This window comes from Euprymna scolopes, chromosome 19, assembly GCF_053919585.1.
Source record: "Euprymna scolopes isolate OS-2025 chromosome 19, ASM5391958v1, whole genome shotgun sequence".
In the NCBI taxonomy this organism is placed as follows: domain Eukaryota; kingdom Metazoa; phylum Mollusca; class Cephalopoda; order Sepiida; family Sepiolidae; genus Euprymna; species Euprymna scolopes.
In genome coordinates this window covers 136,159,145-136,178,449 of record NC_136500.1, presented here as the reverse complement: position 1 = coordinate 136,178,449, position 19,305 = coordinate 136,159,145, and the positions used below count along the sequence as shown (strand labels likewise).

The window sequence follows — 19,305 nt, the reverse complement described above, 5'->3', positions numbered from 1 at the left end:
CTAGCTGTAAACACTATCAATAATTCCCCCCACTCTTTATCTGTGCCTAAACCTAAACGTAGATTCCATGAACAAAGCTTTTTTCTTAGAACTGCACGCCTGTGGAATTGTCTTCCGTTTTCCTGCTTTCCGGCTGACTACAATATGGTTGTCTTCAAGTCTAACGTAAATAAGTTCTTGATGAGCCGTTCCATATAAGTTATCAAATTTACTAAATTTTCATTACTAATGATTACTATAATGTCCAATTTCTACTGTACACTCTGTAACCCTTATCCTTGAGTGGCCTCTTGGCCTTGATAATGTGGTGATGCCTATGTAAAAAAAAAAAAAATCAATGGGGCTCATCACGCTGGACATGATGACGACCAAATTGTAGTCAGCCGGAAAACAGGGAAACAGAACAGAATTCCACAGGCGTGCAGTTCTAAGAAAAAAGCTTTGTTCATAGAATCTACGTTTAGGTTATGGCACAGAAAAAGAGTGGAGGGAATTATTGATAATAGTTTCAGCTAGACGGTGAAAGTTTGGCAAGGGGAGAGAACCACAGATCGGCGCTCAGATGAGCACTTGCCATGAAAATAACGATAAAGCAGACATGCTTGCAATGTCTCTATTGTGGTAAAGACGTTTTTTTTATAATTTTTTTTACTATTGAGTCACCACTTATGAAGGCTAAGAGCCACTTGAGGATAAGGGTAGTGAGAGAGATGGGCCATCTGTTAAGTGATGAATATTAAAAGAGGATTGCAAGGGAATGAAAAATAAAAAATTTTTTGCTTTTTGGCACAGTTCATGGCAAGTACTTGTTGACATTGGATTTGAAGATTGCAGCATGGAGGGAAGCAGTCCCATAGTAATGTGATCCATAGGTCAGAATACTCCAATTTAATTTGATAGTATTTCACTTGTGTGTCTGACGTATTTACTTTTGTGAAAGTGTATAAAAACATTTTTAGCGTCCGATGGTGGGGGAAAATTACCCATGAAAACTAATACAAAAGATGTGATTCCCTTGCAGTCCCTTTTTTGTTTTTTTTTATATTTTTCTACATCCTTTGTGTGTGTGTGTATAAAGAATAAATAAAATAATTAACCAATAAGAGAAGGAAAAAAAAGAAAAAACTTATATAAATTGTTCAAGAGCAGCTAAATTAATTCATCCCTGATGATGAATCCTGAAGGATTTCAAAGTACTCGGACTTATGATAAACATGGTAATTACACCCCTAGTTCCTGCCAAAAGTGAAGACTGTTATTCGGAAGTTGGAAAGGATTGAAAATAGAATTAATAGACAAAACATTGTCTGTTTAATGAAATATGCCCCAGAGAAAAAATGCTGCCTAAATATACATACATACGTTTTTTTTTTTAATAAGTATAATATTTTTAAAATCAGAAACTTTTTTTAATAAGTATATTTTTTAATATATAATTTAATAATATATTTTTTAAATAAATATTTTTAAATTCAGAAACTTTTTTTTAATGAATATAATATTTAAAAAATAAATATTTTTATCTACAGACACTTTTTTTAAAATAAATATTTAAAAAATAAATATGCTTATTTACAGAAATAATTAATATTGATGATTTTGCCCAAAAAATTATTCAGGTTAGCCGGCATCATTAAAAACAGGAAATATGAAGAATTCACGAAGATATTTTTGTTTTTCTTCCAGATTGTCTTTCAGTCCCTTGATAATTGTGGCCATAAAGGAAACTGCCCAGAAATCTGATGATGAAATTAAACGTAAGATTAATTTTATTTGTTGTCTGCAACTGAAAATGGTGTTATTATTCTAATACAGACTAGCTTCTTTTTTTTTTTTTTTTTTTTTTTTTTTTACACGGTGGTCACCACTTATTAAGGCCCGGAAGCCACTCAGGGATAAGGGTTATTGTAAGTACAGTACGTTAGTGTGGAGATTTGATGAAGTTTTTACTTAAGGGGGGCGGTTCATTAGGAATTTAATGTTGGACTTGAAGACATCCAAGTTGTAGTCAGGTTGGAAGCAGGCAGATGGAACAGAGTTCCAAAGGCGTGCAGTTCTAAGAAAGAAGCTTTGTTCATGGAATCCACGTTTTGATTTAGGCACAGATAAAGAGTGCTGGAAATTTTTCACAGTGGATTCAGCTAGACGGGTGTTTTTCGTGAAAGATTGGCGAGGGGGGACCAGAGATTGGAGTTCAGACGAGCACCTGCCATGGAAATAATGATAAAACAAGGATAGGTTCGCAACGTCTTTTCTGTGGGAGAGAGGTTGCAGGGTAGAGAAAAGGGCATCCCCCACTAAGCCACAAAGTCTATTTTGTACTCTGTCAAGGCAGGATAGGCTGTTTTTAGCAGCTCCTTCCCAGATATGGCAGCAGTATTCCATCCTTGGACGTACTTGGCTTTTATATAGATAGAGAATTGCATCAGTAGTGAGATATCTTCTGGAGTGGTAGAAGGATCCTACCATCTTTCCAGCGACCTTGACAACAGACTTGATGTACATGTTCCATTTCAGATCAGGAGTAAAGGTCAAAGCCAGAAGCTTGTCAAAACACGGGGCCTCACCCAGACGAGAGCCATCCATCCCAATTGATGCCAGATGGGGATCAGAGCGTTGATGATGTAAGGATAGGAGTTTGGTTTTAGATGCATTAAAGGTAACCAGCCACGTCTTCCCCCATTGAACCACGCGCTCGAGATCAGAGGAGAGAGAATCAGAGAGAACTTTGTTATTTACAGCCTTTGATGTGTTGCCGTAGATGGTCATGTCATCAGCATAGATGTCAACGAATGATTTAAGTATGTGTTTAGGGAGGTCATTGATGTAGATCAGGAAGAGAGTTGGGCCCAGGATTGACCCTTGAGGGACTCCAGCATTAATACTGCAGGCCTCTGATTTTTGTCCATCGACCACTACTCTTATGAGCCTATCTCTGGTGTTGTTTGAAAAAGTAGATGATCTCAAAAGATTTCATGCTCCGACCTTAAACTATTGAATTATTTGCTGGTTATGGTTGTTTGGCAATAAGTGTAAAAAAATGCCGATTATTCAGTTTTGTGTCGATATTAAAAACGGCTTCGAAAAAAAAAAAAAATAAATAAATAAACAAAATGGCAGAAAAAATTAAAGGAGTACACCAAAAATTGCTCAAATGGGTTAAGTATTTTATTTATTTATTTTTTTTTTTACACACGAAAAAATAAAATGTTTGCATTACTACCATCTATGGCAACACTTCAAAGACCTTAAATGACCAAGTTCTCTCTGATCCTCTCCTTTGATCTTGAGCACGTGGTGCAATGGCAAAGATCATCATCATCATGATGGGCTCCTTGCCCGGACCAATGTATCTTCCTCTCCAGAGTTTCCTGTCTTCCATTAGCTGCCTCAGATCTTCAGGTTCACAGTTGGCGTTGTGTTCTATTTGCTGGATGTATGTGGATCTACGTCGTCGTTTGCTTGCGCGTCCGTGTCGTGGAGTCCATTGCAATACATCACTCAACCAATTCATGCTTGCTCCTCAGACAATGACCAGCAAATCATAAGCGTCTTTCTCTGATGGTATTAGATATGGCAGGTAGGTTGCCATAAAGTTGCTGCTTCGTGGGATGATTTTACCAAGATATATTTAATACTGTTCGTAGCATATGGGTGTATGTGCCGTCTAGTTTTTGTTCAAATCTTTTGGTGAGGGTCCAGGTTGTAGCACCATAAACCTGGACACTCACCAAAAGATTGGAAAGAAAACTAGACAGCACATACACCCGTATGCTACAAACAGTATTAAATATATCTTGGCAAAATCATCCCACGAAGCAGAAACTTTATGGCAACCTACCTGCCATGGGGAAAGAGGTGGCTGGTTAATTTTAATGCATCTAAAACCAAGCTTCTATCCTTACATCATCAATGCTCTGATCCCTGTCTGGCATCAAGTGAAATGAATGGCTCTCGTCTTGAGGAAGCTCCATGTGTTGTCAAGCTTCTGAGTCTGAACTTTACTCCTAATCTGAAATGGAACACGTACATCAAATCTGTTGCCAAGGTTGCTGGAAAAATGGTGGAATCATTCTACTGCTCCACTCACTGCCGATGCAATTCTCGACCTGTATAAGAGGTAAGTACGTCCAAGGTTGGAGTACTGTTGCTAAATCTGGACAGGAGCTGCTAGAAGCAGCTTATCCTACCTTGACAGAGATCAAAATAGACTTTGTAATCTAGTGAGGGATGCTCTTTTCTCTTCCCTGCAACTTCTTTCCCACAGAAGAGACGTTGCAAGCCTGTCTTTAGTTTATCGTTATTTTCATGGCAAGTGCTCGTCTGAGCTCCAATCTATGATCCTCCTTGCCAAACTTAAAAAAAAATACACTTGTGTTGCTGAAACAACTATCAATAATTTCCCCCACTCTTTAACTGTGCCCAAACTTGAATGTAGTTTCCATGAACAAAGGTTTATTCTTAGAACTACACGTCCTTGGAACTCTGTTCCGTTTCCCTGCTTTCCAGCTGACCACAATATGTTCATCTTCAAGTCCAACGTAAACAAGTTCTTGATGAGCCATCCCCTTAAGAAATCCACTTCAATATTTTCCCATTAGCTATTGCACACGTATTCACCCTTATCGAGTGGCCTCTGCAAGAGACGTAATTAAAACTTTTATATTTCACAGCCATTAGAACACTATACCTTGCTATTGGCCTTTTGGCTTGGAACAAAGTGTAGTATCTGTTCCGATACTGCACTTCATCTTTTCTGACCTCGATCAGTGGAGGAGAAATCCTTCTAGACTGAGGTAAATTTGTTTTTTGTTCCTATCCAAAGTACCCCAGATTTTCTGCACATTAAAAACTGACTGTGTCTCTAACTCTGCCCTCATGGAGAGGCAAGTAAATGGGAACACAGTCATCATATTGATACAGACTAAAAATTGTGTCCGAACATATTTTATGAAAATAATACTGAATTAATATATATCAATTCGGGTGTTTTAAACTAACATGTACTGATATGGTAAAGTTTTTTGTGCAATTGAGATTTTTTAATATTGAATTAAAACTGAATAAATGACAAAATAACATTGAGAAAAATAATTAAACTTTTTTGGTTTACGGTATATCAAGCCTTTTTTTATTATTTAATGCCAAATCCAGTTATTTTGTAGAAGGTTTTTATTCTTCAAGCTCTTTGTATGTTCCATCGCTAGTGTGTCGTGTTTGGTTTGGTTGTTTTATAGTGGATTGTATCATTTTTGTTCCCTGCCCTGCAGAACATGTATGAGTTTTGCAATGGGAGAAGGATTACTGTACCAGTCAGGAAGTGAGGGAGATAGAAAGGAAAAGAAGGAAATGGGAAGAAGGAAAAGGTGGGTTGTGTTTTTTGGTTTTGCGGAACATAAGTTTTGCAAAAGGAAGTAAAAAAAAAAACAAAACGCATCAATTTCAGGTGCATTTTGTCTCAGGAAGCCAATATCTTTAGACAGCATGGCATGGGAGCACCAGTTTGAATTTTTTAGCTATATTAACTTATTAAATGGTAAAAAGTATAATTGTCAGGAAATGATTTAATTGCAAACGGCCATGTTTAAAAAGTGTGTGGGGAAGAAAGGGATAAAGAAAGAACTTTTTTTTATTTTATATTGACTTATTATAAACATGAAACATTTATTATAAACATGAAAACATTTATTATAAACATGAATCTTTTTTTTTTTCTTCTTTCTTAGCTTTGAAGAATTACCTTCGGTCTGTCGTGCTTGATTTATTCAACAGCCAGAACAAACCGATTCCATTGGGATTTTTGCTGACTGAAGAAAGAAAACGAACAAAAAAACATGCTTGGATCTCCAAAGGGATAGTTTCATATGTTAGATCATGGCTTCCAAACTGTGAAGTGAGTTTCTGTCTCTTTTTTTTTTATTTTTATTTTTTTTACATCTCTTTCTTTTTTGTATTCTTTTTACCAGATTAAATTTGTTTTTTAATTATTTGATAGAAAATAAAAATAGTTTGAAGTTAAATCTTTGCATTCACAATAAGATTTAGTAAATTTGAAATTTACATTGTTCAAAAACTTTTTATAAACTGTTAACACCAAAACAAATTGAAAGTTTGCAAAAAATTATTTATGTGAATCAATTTTGTTATGGATAAAAGTGTATTATCTCTGATAATGACTGCAATTTATTTTTATTTATATTTAATTTACCATCTGTTTTGCATGTGTTGCGATAAAAAAAAAGATTTCCCAAATAATGTAATTGACTGAAAGAAGATGATCAAAGGATGAAACTTAATATTAATGATATTAGTGTTGATCCAGTTTTATTTCAATAAAAAAAATATAATTTCATAAAAACTTACCTGTCAGAGTAAAAAAAAAAAAGTCTACACCAAAATTTACGCAAATTCGAGTATTTCTGTTGGTTCCCCCGACACAGGAGGGATTGGACCTAGTATTTAAGTCCTGTTTGTTTGTTTGCACTTTCTCAATACCCATGCCTTGGATTTAAAAAAAAAATTGGCACAAACATTAGTCGTGATGAAAGTAAACTTTTGCCAGAATGGATTTTAACTCTGGTTGCCCCCTCCCCAATGGCCATGATAGGGGTAAAATTGACCCCAAATGGTTCATTCGTTTATTTATTCACACTTTTCTCAATAACGCCTTGTATTTAAAAAAAAAAAAAATTGCACATAAATTAGTCATCGTGGAAGTAAATTTTTCACTCATAGAGGGGTGGGGGCCACATGCTCGGCTTGTTTTTTATAAAATAAAATTTGATTGGTAAATGATTTCTAGATCATTATTATGATAGCTGTGTGTGTTCGAATTATTGACCTTAATCTAAGCAAAATAAAAAAAAATGATGAATGAAATATTTTACCATTAAAATGTGCTTTTCACAAGTTTTTAGAATTGAAATAAAATTAGATAAGCACCAAAAGATATTTTATTAAAACAATTTACGAGTTGGAAGATGACCTATGTTTTCTCAGGCACTTTTTTTTGCATTCGAACTGTCATTACTAAACCTGTTTCCAAGGAAAGATTACTCTATCAGTTCATGGATGTCAGGAAGGTAATCTTACCTTGGATATTATTTTAGATTAGTAAACTACACTGGGCTGCATTTGGAAAAAAAAAAAAAAATTTGCAACAGAAATGTTATTAACATTTTTCATTGCAGTTTCGCATAGTAAACGCATAAAGCATACCCATTTTTTTAAGGAGGTTCTCATTTTTTTGTAACAGTTGGCACAATATTTATCAGATTCATTGTAAATAATGCATCCAATTTGAAGTTAGAAAGCAGCTATTCCCCTTGAAATGCACGCTTTCGCGACATTCTCTTGTGTGCTGGCCTTGCAGGAGATGTTGTCCAGCTTCTTTGAAGAGACCAGCAGAAATCAGCCATCATGGTCACACTCCAATTGCCTTGATAGCGGCGCTCCATATCGGATATATCCTGATGGAACCTCTCTCCCCGTTCCCCACTGTATTCACCCAAATTAGCTGGAAAGTAGTCAAGGTGACTGTGCAGGAAATGTATTTTGATGCTCATGCGTATGCCAGCAGTCTCGTATGCTTGAAGCATATTCTCAACCCGTTCCTTGTAGTCATCAGATTTTCTGTTTCCTAAAAACCCTGTCACAACTAACTTAAAACATTCCCAAGCTCTTCTTTCACGAGGTGTCAGTGCTTCATTAAATCCGGTATCAGACATAAGTTCACGAATCTGTGGTCCAACAAATATGCCAGCTTGTACTTTAGCATCACTGACAAGAGGGAATTTATTGGAAAGGTATTTAAACCCTTCTCCATCTTTCGCAAGTGATTTCACAAAATTTTTCATCAACCCCAGCTTTATGTGAAGGGGAGGCAGAAGCACCTTCTCTGGTGGTACAAGTGGTAGTGTTTTGACGTTATGGCGGCCAGGAACAAATTCCGTCCGTTGTGGCCATTCCCTTTGTCGGTAATGTACGGAATCTGCACGGCTGTCCCACAAGCACAAAAAGCATGGGTATTTTGTGTAGCCCCCCTGCATTCCTAACAAAATGGTCAGAACTTTTAGGTCACCACAGAGAAGCCAGTTGTGATCTTGATATTGTATGTTGTTAAGAAGAAGTGACATGGTATCATAGGTTTCTTTTAGGGTAACAGAATGAGCAATGGGCAATGATGCTACGTTTTTACCATTAAAAAGTAGCACAGCTTTTAGACTTCTGATGGAGGAATCTATAAAGAGCCTCCATTCTTCACGATGGTATTCTTTATCCATGTGTTCTACAAGACCTGAAACATCGTGGCAATATACCATGTCATCGGACTTGGTAAAGTACTGCACGAATTCCTGCTCTCGATGCCGATACTGTGCAAAGTGTGTATTACGTGCCAAAAGATTTTTCTCTTTTAACCTTGAACCTAACAACTGTGCAGATTCTTTTGACAGACCAAGATCTCGTACAAGGTCATCTAGCTCACTCTGTTCAAATAACTGAGGGCTTTTCTCAGAGGTCCCACTGATATCTTCATAAACATCCTGATTTTCACTGTCATCACATGTAGAGTCACTTGCACTGGTACGTTCTAGAATCTCAGGAGGTCTTGGCACAGGAACAACATCACTATATGGTACTGGTTGTGTAACTGACGGAATGTTTGGTTATTTATTGTATTTCAAACTTATACCATTCCTTCCCAGTGGTTTCACCATACAAAAATAGCAGTCATCATGGTGATTCGTAGGTTCCCGCCAAACCACTGGTATTCCAAATGGCATTGATTTTCGGTTTCCTTTATTCCAGTGGCATAAACCAGCGAAACACTTCACACAACAATGTGTGGCGCCCATGGTTTATCCTGATGTCCAAGTTCGATGCCAAAGTAGGCACGATAGAGTTGTTTCACTGTAGAAGTGATTTTGCGCTTCTGTCTTGAAAGTGTGTAATTTCCGCAGATGTAGCAAAATGAGTTGGGGTGGTTTTTGAAAGTCTGTGCCATTCTTTAATTGATCTGCAACAAAAAAGGTATATTAATATACAACGCAGTATATGACGCTGTAACACATAAACTAGAACCTTACGAGCAAAATGACTACTACCATCGTGATCAGCACGAAAAATTGGTCTAGAAGAGGATATTGTAATGGAGGTTGCATTTTTGATGCAGCCCAGTGCTATTGTCAAGTATGCTTAAATATGATGTTTTAGTTTATGCAGATTTTGTATTTATTATTATTATTATTGAACCAATTCTCTATTGATTATTATATTGTGCCCAATATATAGTAGTGATTGCAGAAGTTAAAAAAAAAAAAAAGAATAAAAATATAACTAGAATCGAAACCAAAACACATACTTCTCCAGCATTATTCGTTATAATTTGAGCTCAGTCCATACACATGTAAAAACTTTGAAAATATATTTGTCAAGGGTATAAATGTTTATTTGTGCATACGAAGGACTAACATGTTTAGTTGACGCCCACCAAATTCTAATTTTTTTTTTTTTTTTGGTTTTGATCACTTAGCAGCTATTTATACCAACTAAAAACCAAATCAAATTTGTTCCACACGTCCAAATTTCCTACATATCAAGTTTCAAGTCTGTATAGTAAAAATTGCCAGTAGTTTGGTAGAGATTGTTCTGTGCACACAGACAGATAAACAAGGTCACTTTTGAATATATATATATATATATATATATATATATATATATATATATATAAGGGGGTGGTTACTGACAATGTGTATTTTTTAACATTATTTTATTATTCCGTGTCTTGGTTTTTCATTGAATAATTTCTGAAGAGGACGCTTCACAGAACGTCTGAAACGTGTTAAAAACGTGTTTCAATGATTTAAAAAACGTGTTAAAAACGTGTTTCAATGATTTAAAAACATTATTACAATGATCTAAACATAATTTTCAATGAAAAACCAAGACACGGAATAATAAAATAATGTTAAAAAATACACATTGTTGGTGACCACCCCCTTATTTAAATATACATCTTTCTCTCGGAATTTCTTAACCCATTTTATATATATATATATAGATAGATAGATAGATAGAGGGCATAACTGTATGACATTTCTATTTTTTTAAGGAATATTATATAAATTATTTTGAAAAAAAAAGAACTTTTTAGTTAATTACTAGAATACTCTGTAATAATTTAAATTACATATAAAAAAAAACATAATAAAAACCATAATATTTACCGATTTGAAATCTACAATAATTAACATAATACAATAGTGCAACAGTAGCAGTGTCAGAAATTTCGTGAAAATAGCGAATTATTCGACCCCCTGTCTTTCCAAGCTTATAACTCCTCGAAAAATGCAATTCAAGCCCTAATTTTTTTTTTCAATTAAAGGAGCAAGGACCAAGATTTCATTAAAAAAAAAAAAAAAAAAAAGTGTTTTTTTTAAAAAGGTTTTAAACTTCGGACTTTACAGGTAAAATTCTACAAGAACACTATGTTTTTTTTTTGTTTTAAATTTGAATATATTATGTATTGACCTTTTCTCTTCAATTTGTGAGTAAATAATTATGTACTTATCGGGGTCTAAATTATTATTAGACATTTACAAAATGGGAGGCGTGAATTATTCGACCCCCTGTCTTTCCAAGCTTATAACTCCTCGAAAAATGTAATTCAAGCCCTAATTTTTTTTTCAATTAAAAGAGCAAGGACCAAGGTTCCATTAAAAAAATTAATAATTAACATAATACAATAGTGCAACAGTCCATTGATTGAACTCCAAGCTATGGTCCTCTATTGCCAAACTTTCACAAAAAAAACACTCGACTAGATACAACCACTATATACAATTCCCTGTGCCTAAATCTAAATGCAGATTACATGAACAAAGCTTTTTTCCCAGAACTGTCTGCCTCTGTAACAGTTCCGCTGGCCTGCTTCACGGTTGAATACAACATAGCAGCCTTCACATCCAGTGTAAACAAGTTCATCCTATAATTAATCAAATTCTATCCAATTTAAACCATTAACGATTACTAAGTTACCCTTATTCTCGAGTAGCTATCGGCCTTGATAAGTAGTTACTCCCAAGTAAAAAAAAAAAAAAAAATGAATACATTGTAGGAATGCACCTTTCAGACAATGTTATTTAATCTTCTGATCTTTCCAACAAAAATATTGTTTTGAGGGAAATGTTAAATTTATTTTATCTGCATTTTTTAAAAATATTTTATAGCAAATCAGAAACGAAAAATCACTTGATGTCGAAGAATACCAAAATGAACGGCCATCAATGTTGCTGCAGCTTTTTCACCAGAATGGAAGGTGCCTGATTGATGACTCTGTATTTACGACGTTGCTGTTTAAGTCTGTTAACCAACTGAATGTGTCCGAAACCTTAAGAGCAGCACAGCAGAGTTTATTCTACATCGAAGCTCGATTGTACCAAATCGAACAGGTTGGTTAATGTTTCTTTTCATAATATATTTGCAAACTTATAGCAAAAAAAAAAAAAAAATGTAATCCTTTTCCATATTTTATTCTTGGAATCCTTTGTTCCGTCTGCCTGCTTCCCAACTGACTACAACCTGGATGTCTTCAAGTCATATGTAAACAAATTCCTGATGACGCCACCCCCTTAAGTAAACACTTCATTAAATCTCCACACTAATGCACTATACTTGCAATAACCCTTATCCCTGAGTGGCTTCCAGGCCTTGATAAGTGGTGACCACCGTGTAAAAAGAAAAAAAGAAGAGTAATTTGGATATTTATTTATTTATTTATTTGCAGACTGGTATCTTCATCTTTCTTGTTGTTTTACAACGTTTCGCCAACTATTCCTCTGGCCTATGGTTCCAGGTGAACATTGTCTGAAGATAGCAGGTTCCAGATGAACATTGTCTGAAGATAGCAGTAATTACTGAGGATACAGATGACTTGGCATTCCTATCCTGTTGCGGTTAATAACCTGACGAAGGCCAGAGGTACAGTTGGCCGAAACGTTGTGAAACAACAACTATGGAGATGAGGATAACAGTCCACAAAAAAATAAATATAAAAAATAAATACAAAAAAATAAATACAAAAAATAAATATAAAAAATAAATATAAAAAATACAAAAAATAAATATAAAAAATAAATATAAAAAATACAAAAAATAAATATAAAAAATAAATATAAAAAATACAAAAAATAACTATAAAAAATAAATATAAAAAATAAATATAAAAAATACAAAAAATAAATATAAAAAATATAAAAAATACAAAAAATAAATATAAAAAAATAAATATAAAAAATAAATATATAAAAATAAATATAAAAAAATAAATATAAAATAAATAAATAAACACAAAAATAAATATAAAAAATAATATAAAAGATAAATATAAAAAATACAAAAAATAAATATAAAAAATAAATATAAAAAATACAAAAAATAAATATAAAAAATAAATATAAAAAATAAATATAAAAAATACAAAAAATAAATATAAAAAATAAATATAAAAAATAAATATAAAAAATATAAAAAAATAAATATAAAAAAATAAATACAAAGAAATATAAAAAAATAAATATAAAAAATAAATATAAAAAATAAGCATTTTCAAATCGTTTGAAAAAAAAAACACAGTTTATTGCAAATATTTTAATATTGGATAAGAAATTTATAAAAAAATAGTTAAAAGTATTTCCTCCAAAATATTTTTATTCAAGATTTGCATTTTCTGGCCAAGAGAATCTGTAATTGTATAATTTTATTATATTATTATACTTTTTTAATTTTTTTTTTATTGCAAAAGACAGATGGAATATTCTAGTAATTAAAGAAAAAGATTTTTTTTTCAATATTCAATTAAATACAGAGATGGTTTCATAACAAAACTGTATTCATTTATTTGCTTGTAAGTGGTTGTAAGATGTGTTCAACAAGGGTGGTGAAAGGTAGATGTTGGGATGACGATTTAACGCCGTGACAATCGCACATTCTCTCCATCTCTGTTTTTATGTTCGTCAGACCTCTTTTATTGACAAATTCTGTTTTTGTGCCATCAGAGGTCAATATGTGTGTACGAAGTCCGACCTGGTTTTTCTTTGTTCTCTGCTAACCTGGAATTTGTGTGTGCATGATCTCCAAATTTCTTTATCCAACAAAATTTCCTCCGTCTAGGAGGATTTCTCTCTTGACCTAGGTCAGAATGACTAATACTTTGATCCCAAAACAGATTTATGACTTGATTTTGTTTTACTTTATTTTATTTTTATCCCTAGTTGTTCTCTTCCATATAAATTTATGTCTAATTAAAAAAAAAATGATTTTATTTTACAGGCTGGAAACTATGAAGATAAAGAGTTACTTGTTCTTCAACTGATTTTCAAATATTTGAAAAAAGTTGTAAAACATCTTTTCCAGCGATGCCAAGAACAGATCCAGCCAAATACTTCCTTTGCTGAAAAGGGTTGCGAAGACTTGGCAATCTTACAAATCAAAACCTACACAGTCGCTCGAATGCTGTCCGAAGTTCTAAACTTTGTCTCTCAACAAAATGCCATTCAAAACTGGTTCCTGGCAATAACACCTGGCGTCGTAAAACACTTCGCCGCCCTCAAAGGTGACAAGTTTAAACTTTTGAGAAATCTTGTCACCAAAGAGCTAACATCTGTTTTCACAGAGTTTCCCAAAACTAGTAATAAGCACCTTCTTTCTAGCTATTGCGGAAAAGTGATAGCATACTTGAAAGAGTGTTTGGCATCGGTGTCTAAGAGCCGAGTTCTTGATGATTTGGCTTTTACAGTTCTTAAACATTTTATTCCTTATGTTGATTTCACCAGCATCCAGCAATCGATTCAACTCATGCTTCAAATACCCACGGACGTGCTGCTGTCATCGACGACATCTGCCGGCCAAACATTGCTGAAACTTCTGAATTATCTCATCCAGAATTGTAAGACATTCCAATTGGAAGAAATCAGCTTGCAAAACCTTTATGCCCTCCTCTTGCAGTCGCAATCCCTCGACCGATTAGTGACAATCTGTAAGACTTTATTTGAAGCAAAGCCGTACTACTGTCTCTTCTGTACTTCGGATGTTTTTGTCCATTTGCTGAACTCCGCCTCTCCTGAACATCTTGACATTGCCGTGATATTGATGACTTACAACGTGGCACTTGACCAGGTGTTTGTCGACTGGGTGCTCGACAACAACCTGAAGAAACAAAACCTGGAGAAATTTTTGACACTTTGCATAACTTGGTGTAAATGTCAGAAAAAATTACCCACAGGTAAGTGTTTGCTTTTTTATTTACCTTGCCTCTGTAATTTTTTTTCTTTTTTAGAAATAATTAATAAGATGTGATTTATGGATAACTAGCGAGGGGTACCTGGCGTTGCCCGGGTGTTTGAGGGGGGAGGGTTATAAAAAAAAAAAAGTAAGTATGAGGATCGAACCCGCACCGTTGAGGCAAAGTTGTAAATTAAAGTGTGAAAAAAAAAACGTGCGATGTTAACCATTGCTCCACCGCGAGATGCTAACGGAAACACGTTTGAATTTATTTAATTAATTGGATTTAGCAGGTGCCCGTTTTAATGAGTTTGACTGCGGGATAGTGTTCATTTACTGCTGAGCGCTTTTTTTTCCACCCCCAAGATGTTATAGGAAAAAGACTAACCCACATGCGGCGAGCAACAAATATTGAATATTTATCTTCCCGAAATTGACCAGATTAAATAGACAGGCGAGCTTCGTTGTTAACTGTGTGATATAAAAAGTTTTAAAAAGTTGTGAAGCGAGCGACCGCTTCTCTGAAAAAAGCCTTTTGTAGACACACAGAAAAAGCGAACAGATACATACATACATACATACATTTTCGCTTTTATATTTATAGAAATAATTAATAAGATGTCATTTATGGATAATTAATATGAAGTTCTTTATGGATAATAGGAAGCAATTCATCGTTAATAGTCGGATTTAAATAGCGATTTCTTCGAATATACAAATCACCACAAAAATATTAAAATACCATTTTAAAGTAAATTTTATTGTGAATTCAGTTATATAAGTTTTATTTTAATGGAGGCAGAAATGTACTTATTACTGATTTAGAAACTATGAGCGTCAAATTAAGTAGCAGTGTGTATCTTGTCCAGCACTGAAGGTCATAGTGTCTGGTATTGCCATTTATAGATAAATTAGAATACCCGTGACCCGTTGGGTCAGTATGTTATATTAGCTATGGAATTCATTTATGAGCGTGACACTTGTGACGTAAATAAAATAGTTTTCTTTTTTTTTACATAACAGAAACATTTCTATGAAAGTATATTAAAATGAAAAAAGAATGTAGGTAGATTTCTATGAGTCATTCTGTTTATTATAATTGATTATTTTTGAAAAAAAAAATTTACTGTTACTGAATTATAAGTGGTTGGCCATACTTATACCTTTTCAGCGTCCCAATTGTTCTTTTGTTTTTGCGTTTAAATTATCCAAATAAACAATTGGTAATACTGTCTGCTTTTTTTTTTTTTTACATCGTTCATTTCTGTATTACGTTGAAGTTATTTTAACGCAATTTTTTTAAAATAAACTTAGAATCTTTTTTATCTACACTCTTAACATAAAGTTGTTTAGTTGTAAGAAAATAGCGACAGTATAGTCGTAATAAAGAATAGTTGAAAAACACCCCCACTCTTCCCATGTTAAATAATAATTTCGAAATAATAACATTAATATTTCAGTGCGCAGGTCAAAATTTGCAAAAGAAGCGATTTGTGTTTATTTGTTTATGTTGTTATGGGTTAATGTTTATGCGCGCATGCATAACCGGATGTTGTAAACCAGAAAATGGGTTACATCATTCATTACAAGGTCATTTGAGTTTTATAATTATATAGATAATAATAGGCAATTTATTGATAATCAATAGGAAGTTATTAATGGATAATTAATAAGAATTTATTTATGTATAATTAATAGGAGGTGATTTATGAATAATTAATGGAAAGTTATTGATGGATAAATAATTTTTTAATAAACATATTTATTAAAATTAAATTCCAATTATTGGATTATTATATTTTTTATTATTTTGACCCGTACATACAACTTAATGCTTCAGACTATTATCAGACGTTTAAAACTCATTCAACCTTAATCTCCAATTTCTGAAGACGTGTCAGGCTTTACAACCAGCATGATAAAATACTGCCTGGATTTCCTGGCAAAGAATTTCTCATGATTTGAAAAATCTAATATATAAAAGGCTATATGTCTGTATGTGTCCATATTTTCAAACTCTATCTCCTCCGAAAGTAAAAATCACAGTGCGATGATAGGGGCCTTAAATGATTGGATTTTTTTAGGGACCTTTTATGGGTCTTTAGCCGGTTAAAATAGTTTTTAAGGGGTCAAAAATGGTCAAAATTGAAAAAAATCGTTATACATTTTGTACGTTCATCTTAGTTTATTTTTTAATATTTAATTTTTCAACAATTCATATGCTTTTCAGGGTTTGTATTACTGTACACGTAGATTCGAAAAAGTTGTCAAAATACAAATATATAACAAATAAATGTTATCAAAGGCAAGATAAGTTACTTTTCTACCAAACTGGATATATTTTTTGTGCTTTTATTCAATGTAACATGTTTAATCAGCTCGAAAACCATACAGTGTTTACCGATGTATTGGAACATTCAAGATGGCGTCTGATTCTCTCTTTAACACGGTAAGTTTGGGAAAAGATGTTATAAATAAAAAAACGGATAACATACTGTTAAAAACTCGCTCAATATATGTTACCGTGACATAGGTTGACATATATTCGGCGGGTTTTTAATAGTATTTTGTATAGTTTTTTATTTATAACACCTTTTTCCAAACTTACGGTGTTAAAGAGGGTGTGAGACGCCATCTTGAATTTTCGAATACATTGGTAAACACTGTATGTTTTTCAAGCTGAATAAATATGTTACATTGAATAAAAACACAAAAAATATATCCAGTTTGGCAGAAAAGTAACTTATCTTGCCTTTGATAACATTTATTTGTTATATATTTGTTTTTTGACAACTTTTCGAATCTATGTGTACAGTAGTACAAACCCGCTTTTCACATTGGCACAATGGTAATGCCGCCAGCTTTGAATGCTATGGTTTTGGTTTCAATTCTAGCTGATGGCACCCAATACATTTCTTTTACTTTTGAAATCACAACTCTCTAATAATATATAAAATATCTGGACAAATTAAAATATATTTTATGCCCGGGCAACACCCCCCCCCTCCCCCGATTAGTAAATTCTAATAACCTTGTATACGAGCCAAACCTTAATACGCTAGTTGAATAAATATGTTTATTGAAAAGAAATGTTTTGTATTCATTTTTAATGTTAAATTTTAAATTTTTGTTAGATATATTTCAGCCTATGTGTTTTTGCGTGCATCTGGGTGCGGGCGCACCAATTGTCACCCAGCACTGAATAAAGGCGCCATGTGTGCTTCTTCTCCTTGCCCTGAACCCCATCTTGATATTTTTATCATTTTTTAATTCTGATAATTTTCAAGACGAAATGAAGTAAAATATTGCTTTTGCTCTTTATCGATGTCCGATTGCGTTAATAGCATCCGTTTCTCAGTTATGATTTAAGGGTGCAAATTTAAGAGTAGTTAATGCGTTTGGTCGTAATCCTCAATATTAGTATACAATGCGTAATATTAGTATACAATGCGTAATATTAGTATACAATGCGTAATAGTAGTATATAATGTGTAATATTAGTATATAATGTGTAATATTAGTATATAATGTGTAATATTAGTATACAATGTGTAATATTAGTATATAATGTGTAATATTAGTATATAATGTGTAATATTAGTATACAATGCGTAATATTAGTATACAATGTGTAATATTAGTATATAATGTGTAATATTAGTATATAATGTGTAATATTAGTATATAATGTGTAATATTAGTATATAATGTGTAATATTAGTATATAATGTGTAATATTAGTATACAATGCGTAATATTAGTATACAATGCGTAATATTAGTATACAATGTGTAATATTAGTATACAATGTGTAATATTAGTATATAATGTGTAATATTAGTATATAATGCGTAATATTAGTATAGAATGTGTAATATTAGTATATAATGCGTAATATTAGTATACAATGCGTAATATTAGTATAGAATGTGTAATATTAGTATACAATGCGTAATATTAGTATATAATGTGTAATATTAGTATACAATGCGTAATATTAGTATACAATGCGTAATATTAGTATACAATGCGTAATATTAGTATATAATGTGTAATATTAGTATACAATGCGTAATATTAGTATATAATGTGTAATATTAGTATACAATGCGTAATATTAGTATATAATGTGTAATATTAGTATACAATGCGTAATATTAGTATATAATGTGTAATATTAGTATACAATGCGTAATATTAGTATATAATGTGTAATATTAGTATACAATGCGTAATATTAGTATATAATGTGTAATATTAGTATACAATGCGTAATATTAGTATATAATGTGTAATATTAGTATACAATGCGTAATATTAGTATATAATGTGTAATATTAGTATACAATGCGTAATATTAGTATATAATGTGTAATATTAGTATACAATGCGTAATATTAGTATATAATGTGTAATATTAGTATATAATGTGTAATATTAGTATACAATGCGTAATATTAGTATACAATGCGTAATATTAGTATACAATGCGTAATATTAGTATATAATGTGTAATATTAGTATACAATGCGTAATATTAGTATACAATGCGTAATATTAGTATAGAATGTGTAATATTAGTATACAATGCGTAATATTAGTATATAATGTGTAATATTAGTATACAATGCGTAATATTAGTATACAATGCGTAATATTAGTATATAATGTGTAATATTAGTATACAATGCGTAATATTAGTATACAATGTGTAATATTAGTATATAATGTGTAATATTAGTATATAATGTGTAATATTAGTATATAATGTGTAATATTAGTATACAATGTGTAATATTAGTATACAATGTGTAATATTAGTATACAATGCGTAATATTAGTATATAATGTGTAATATTAGTATATAATGCGTAATATTAGTATACAATGTGTAATATTAGTATATAATGTGTAATATTAGTATATAATGCGTAATATTAGTATATAATGTGTAATATTAGTATATAATGTGTAATATTAGTATATAATGTGTAATATTAGTATACAATGCGTAATATTAGTATA

The 19,305-nt window shown here is 32.3% G+C and overlaps 1 protein-coding gene across 1 annotated transcript in view; it reads left to right on the top strand.

Annotated features, from left to right (window-relative positions):
- The window catches only part of LOC145239992 (nucleolar pre-ribosomal-associated protein 1-like), a 142,866-nt gene that overhangs the window by 67,924 nt on the left and 55,637 nt on the right, over positions 1-19,305 (top strand). The window contains exons 16-19 of the mRNA XM_080103575.1: positions 1,687-1,757; positions 5,727-5,893; positions 11,229-11,450; positions 13,330-14,281. Of these exons, the coding sequence (XP_079959701.1) occupies positions 1,687-1,757; positions 5,727-5,893; positions 11,229-11,450; positions 13,330-14,281 (1,412 nt within the window). The remainder of the gene's footprint in view (positions 1-1,686; positions 1,758-5,726; positions 5,894-11,228; positions 11,451-13,329; positions 14,282-19,305) is intronic.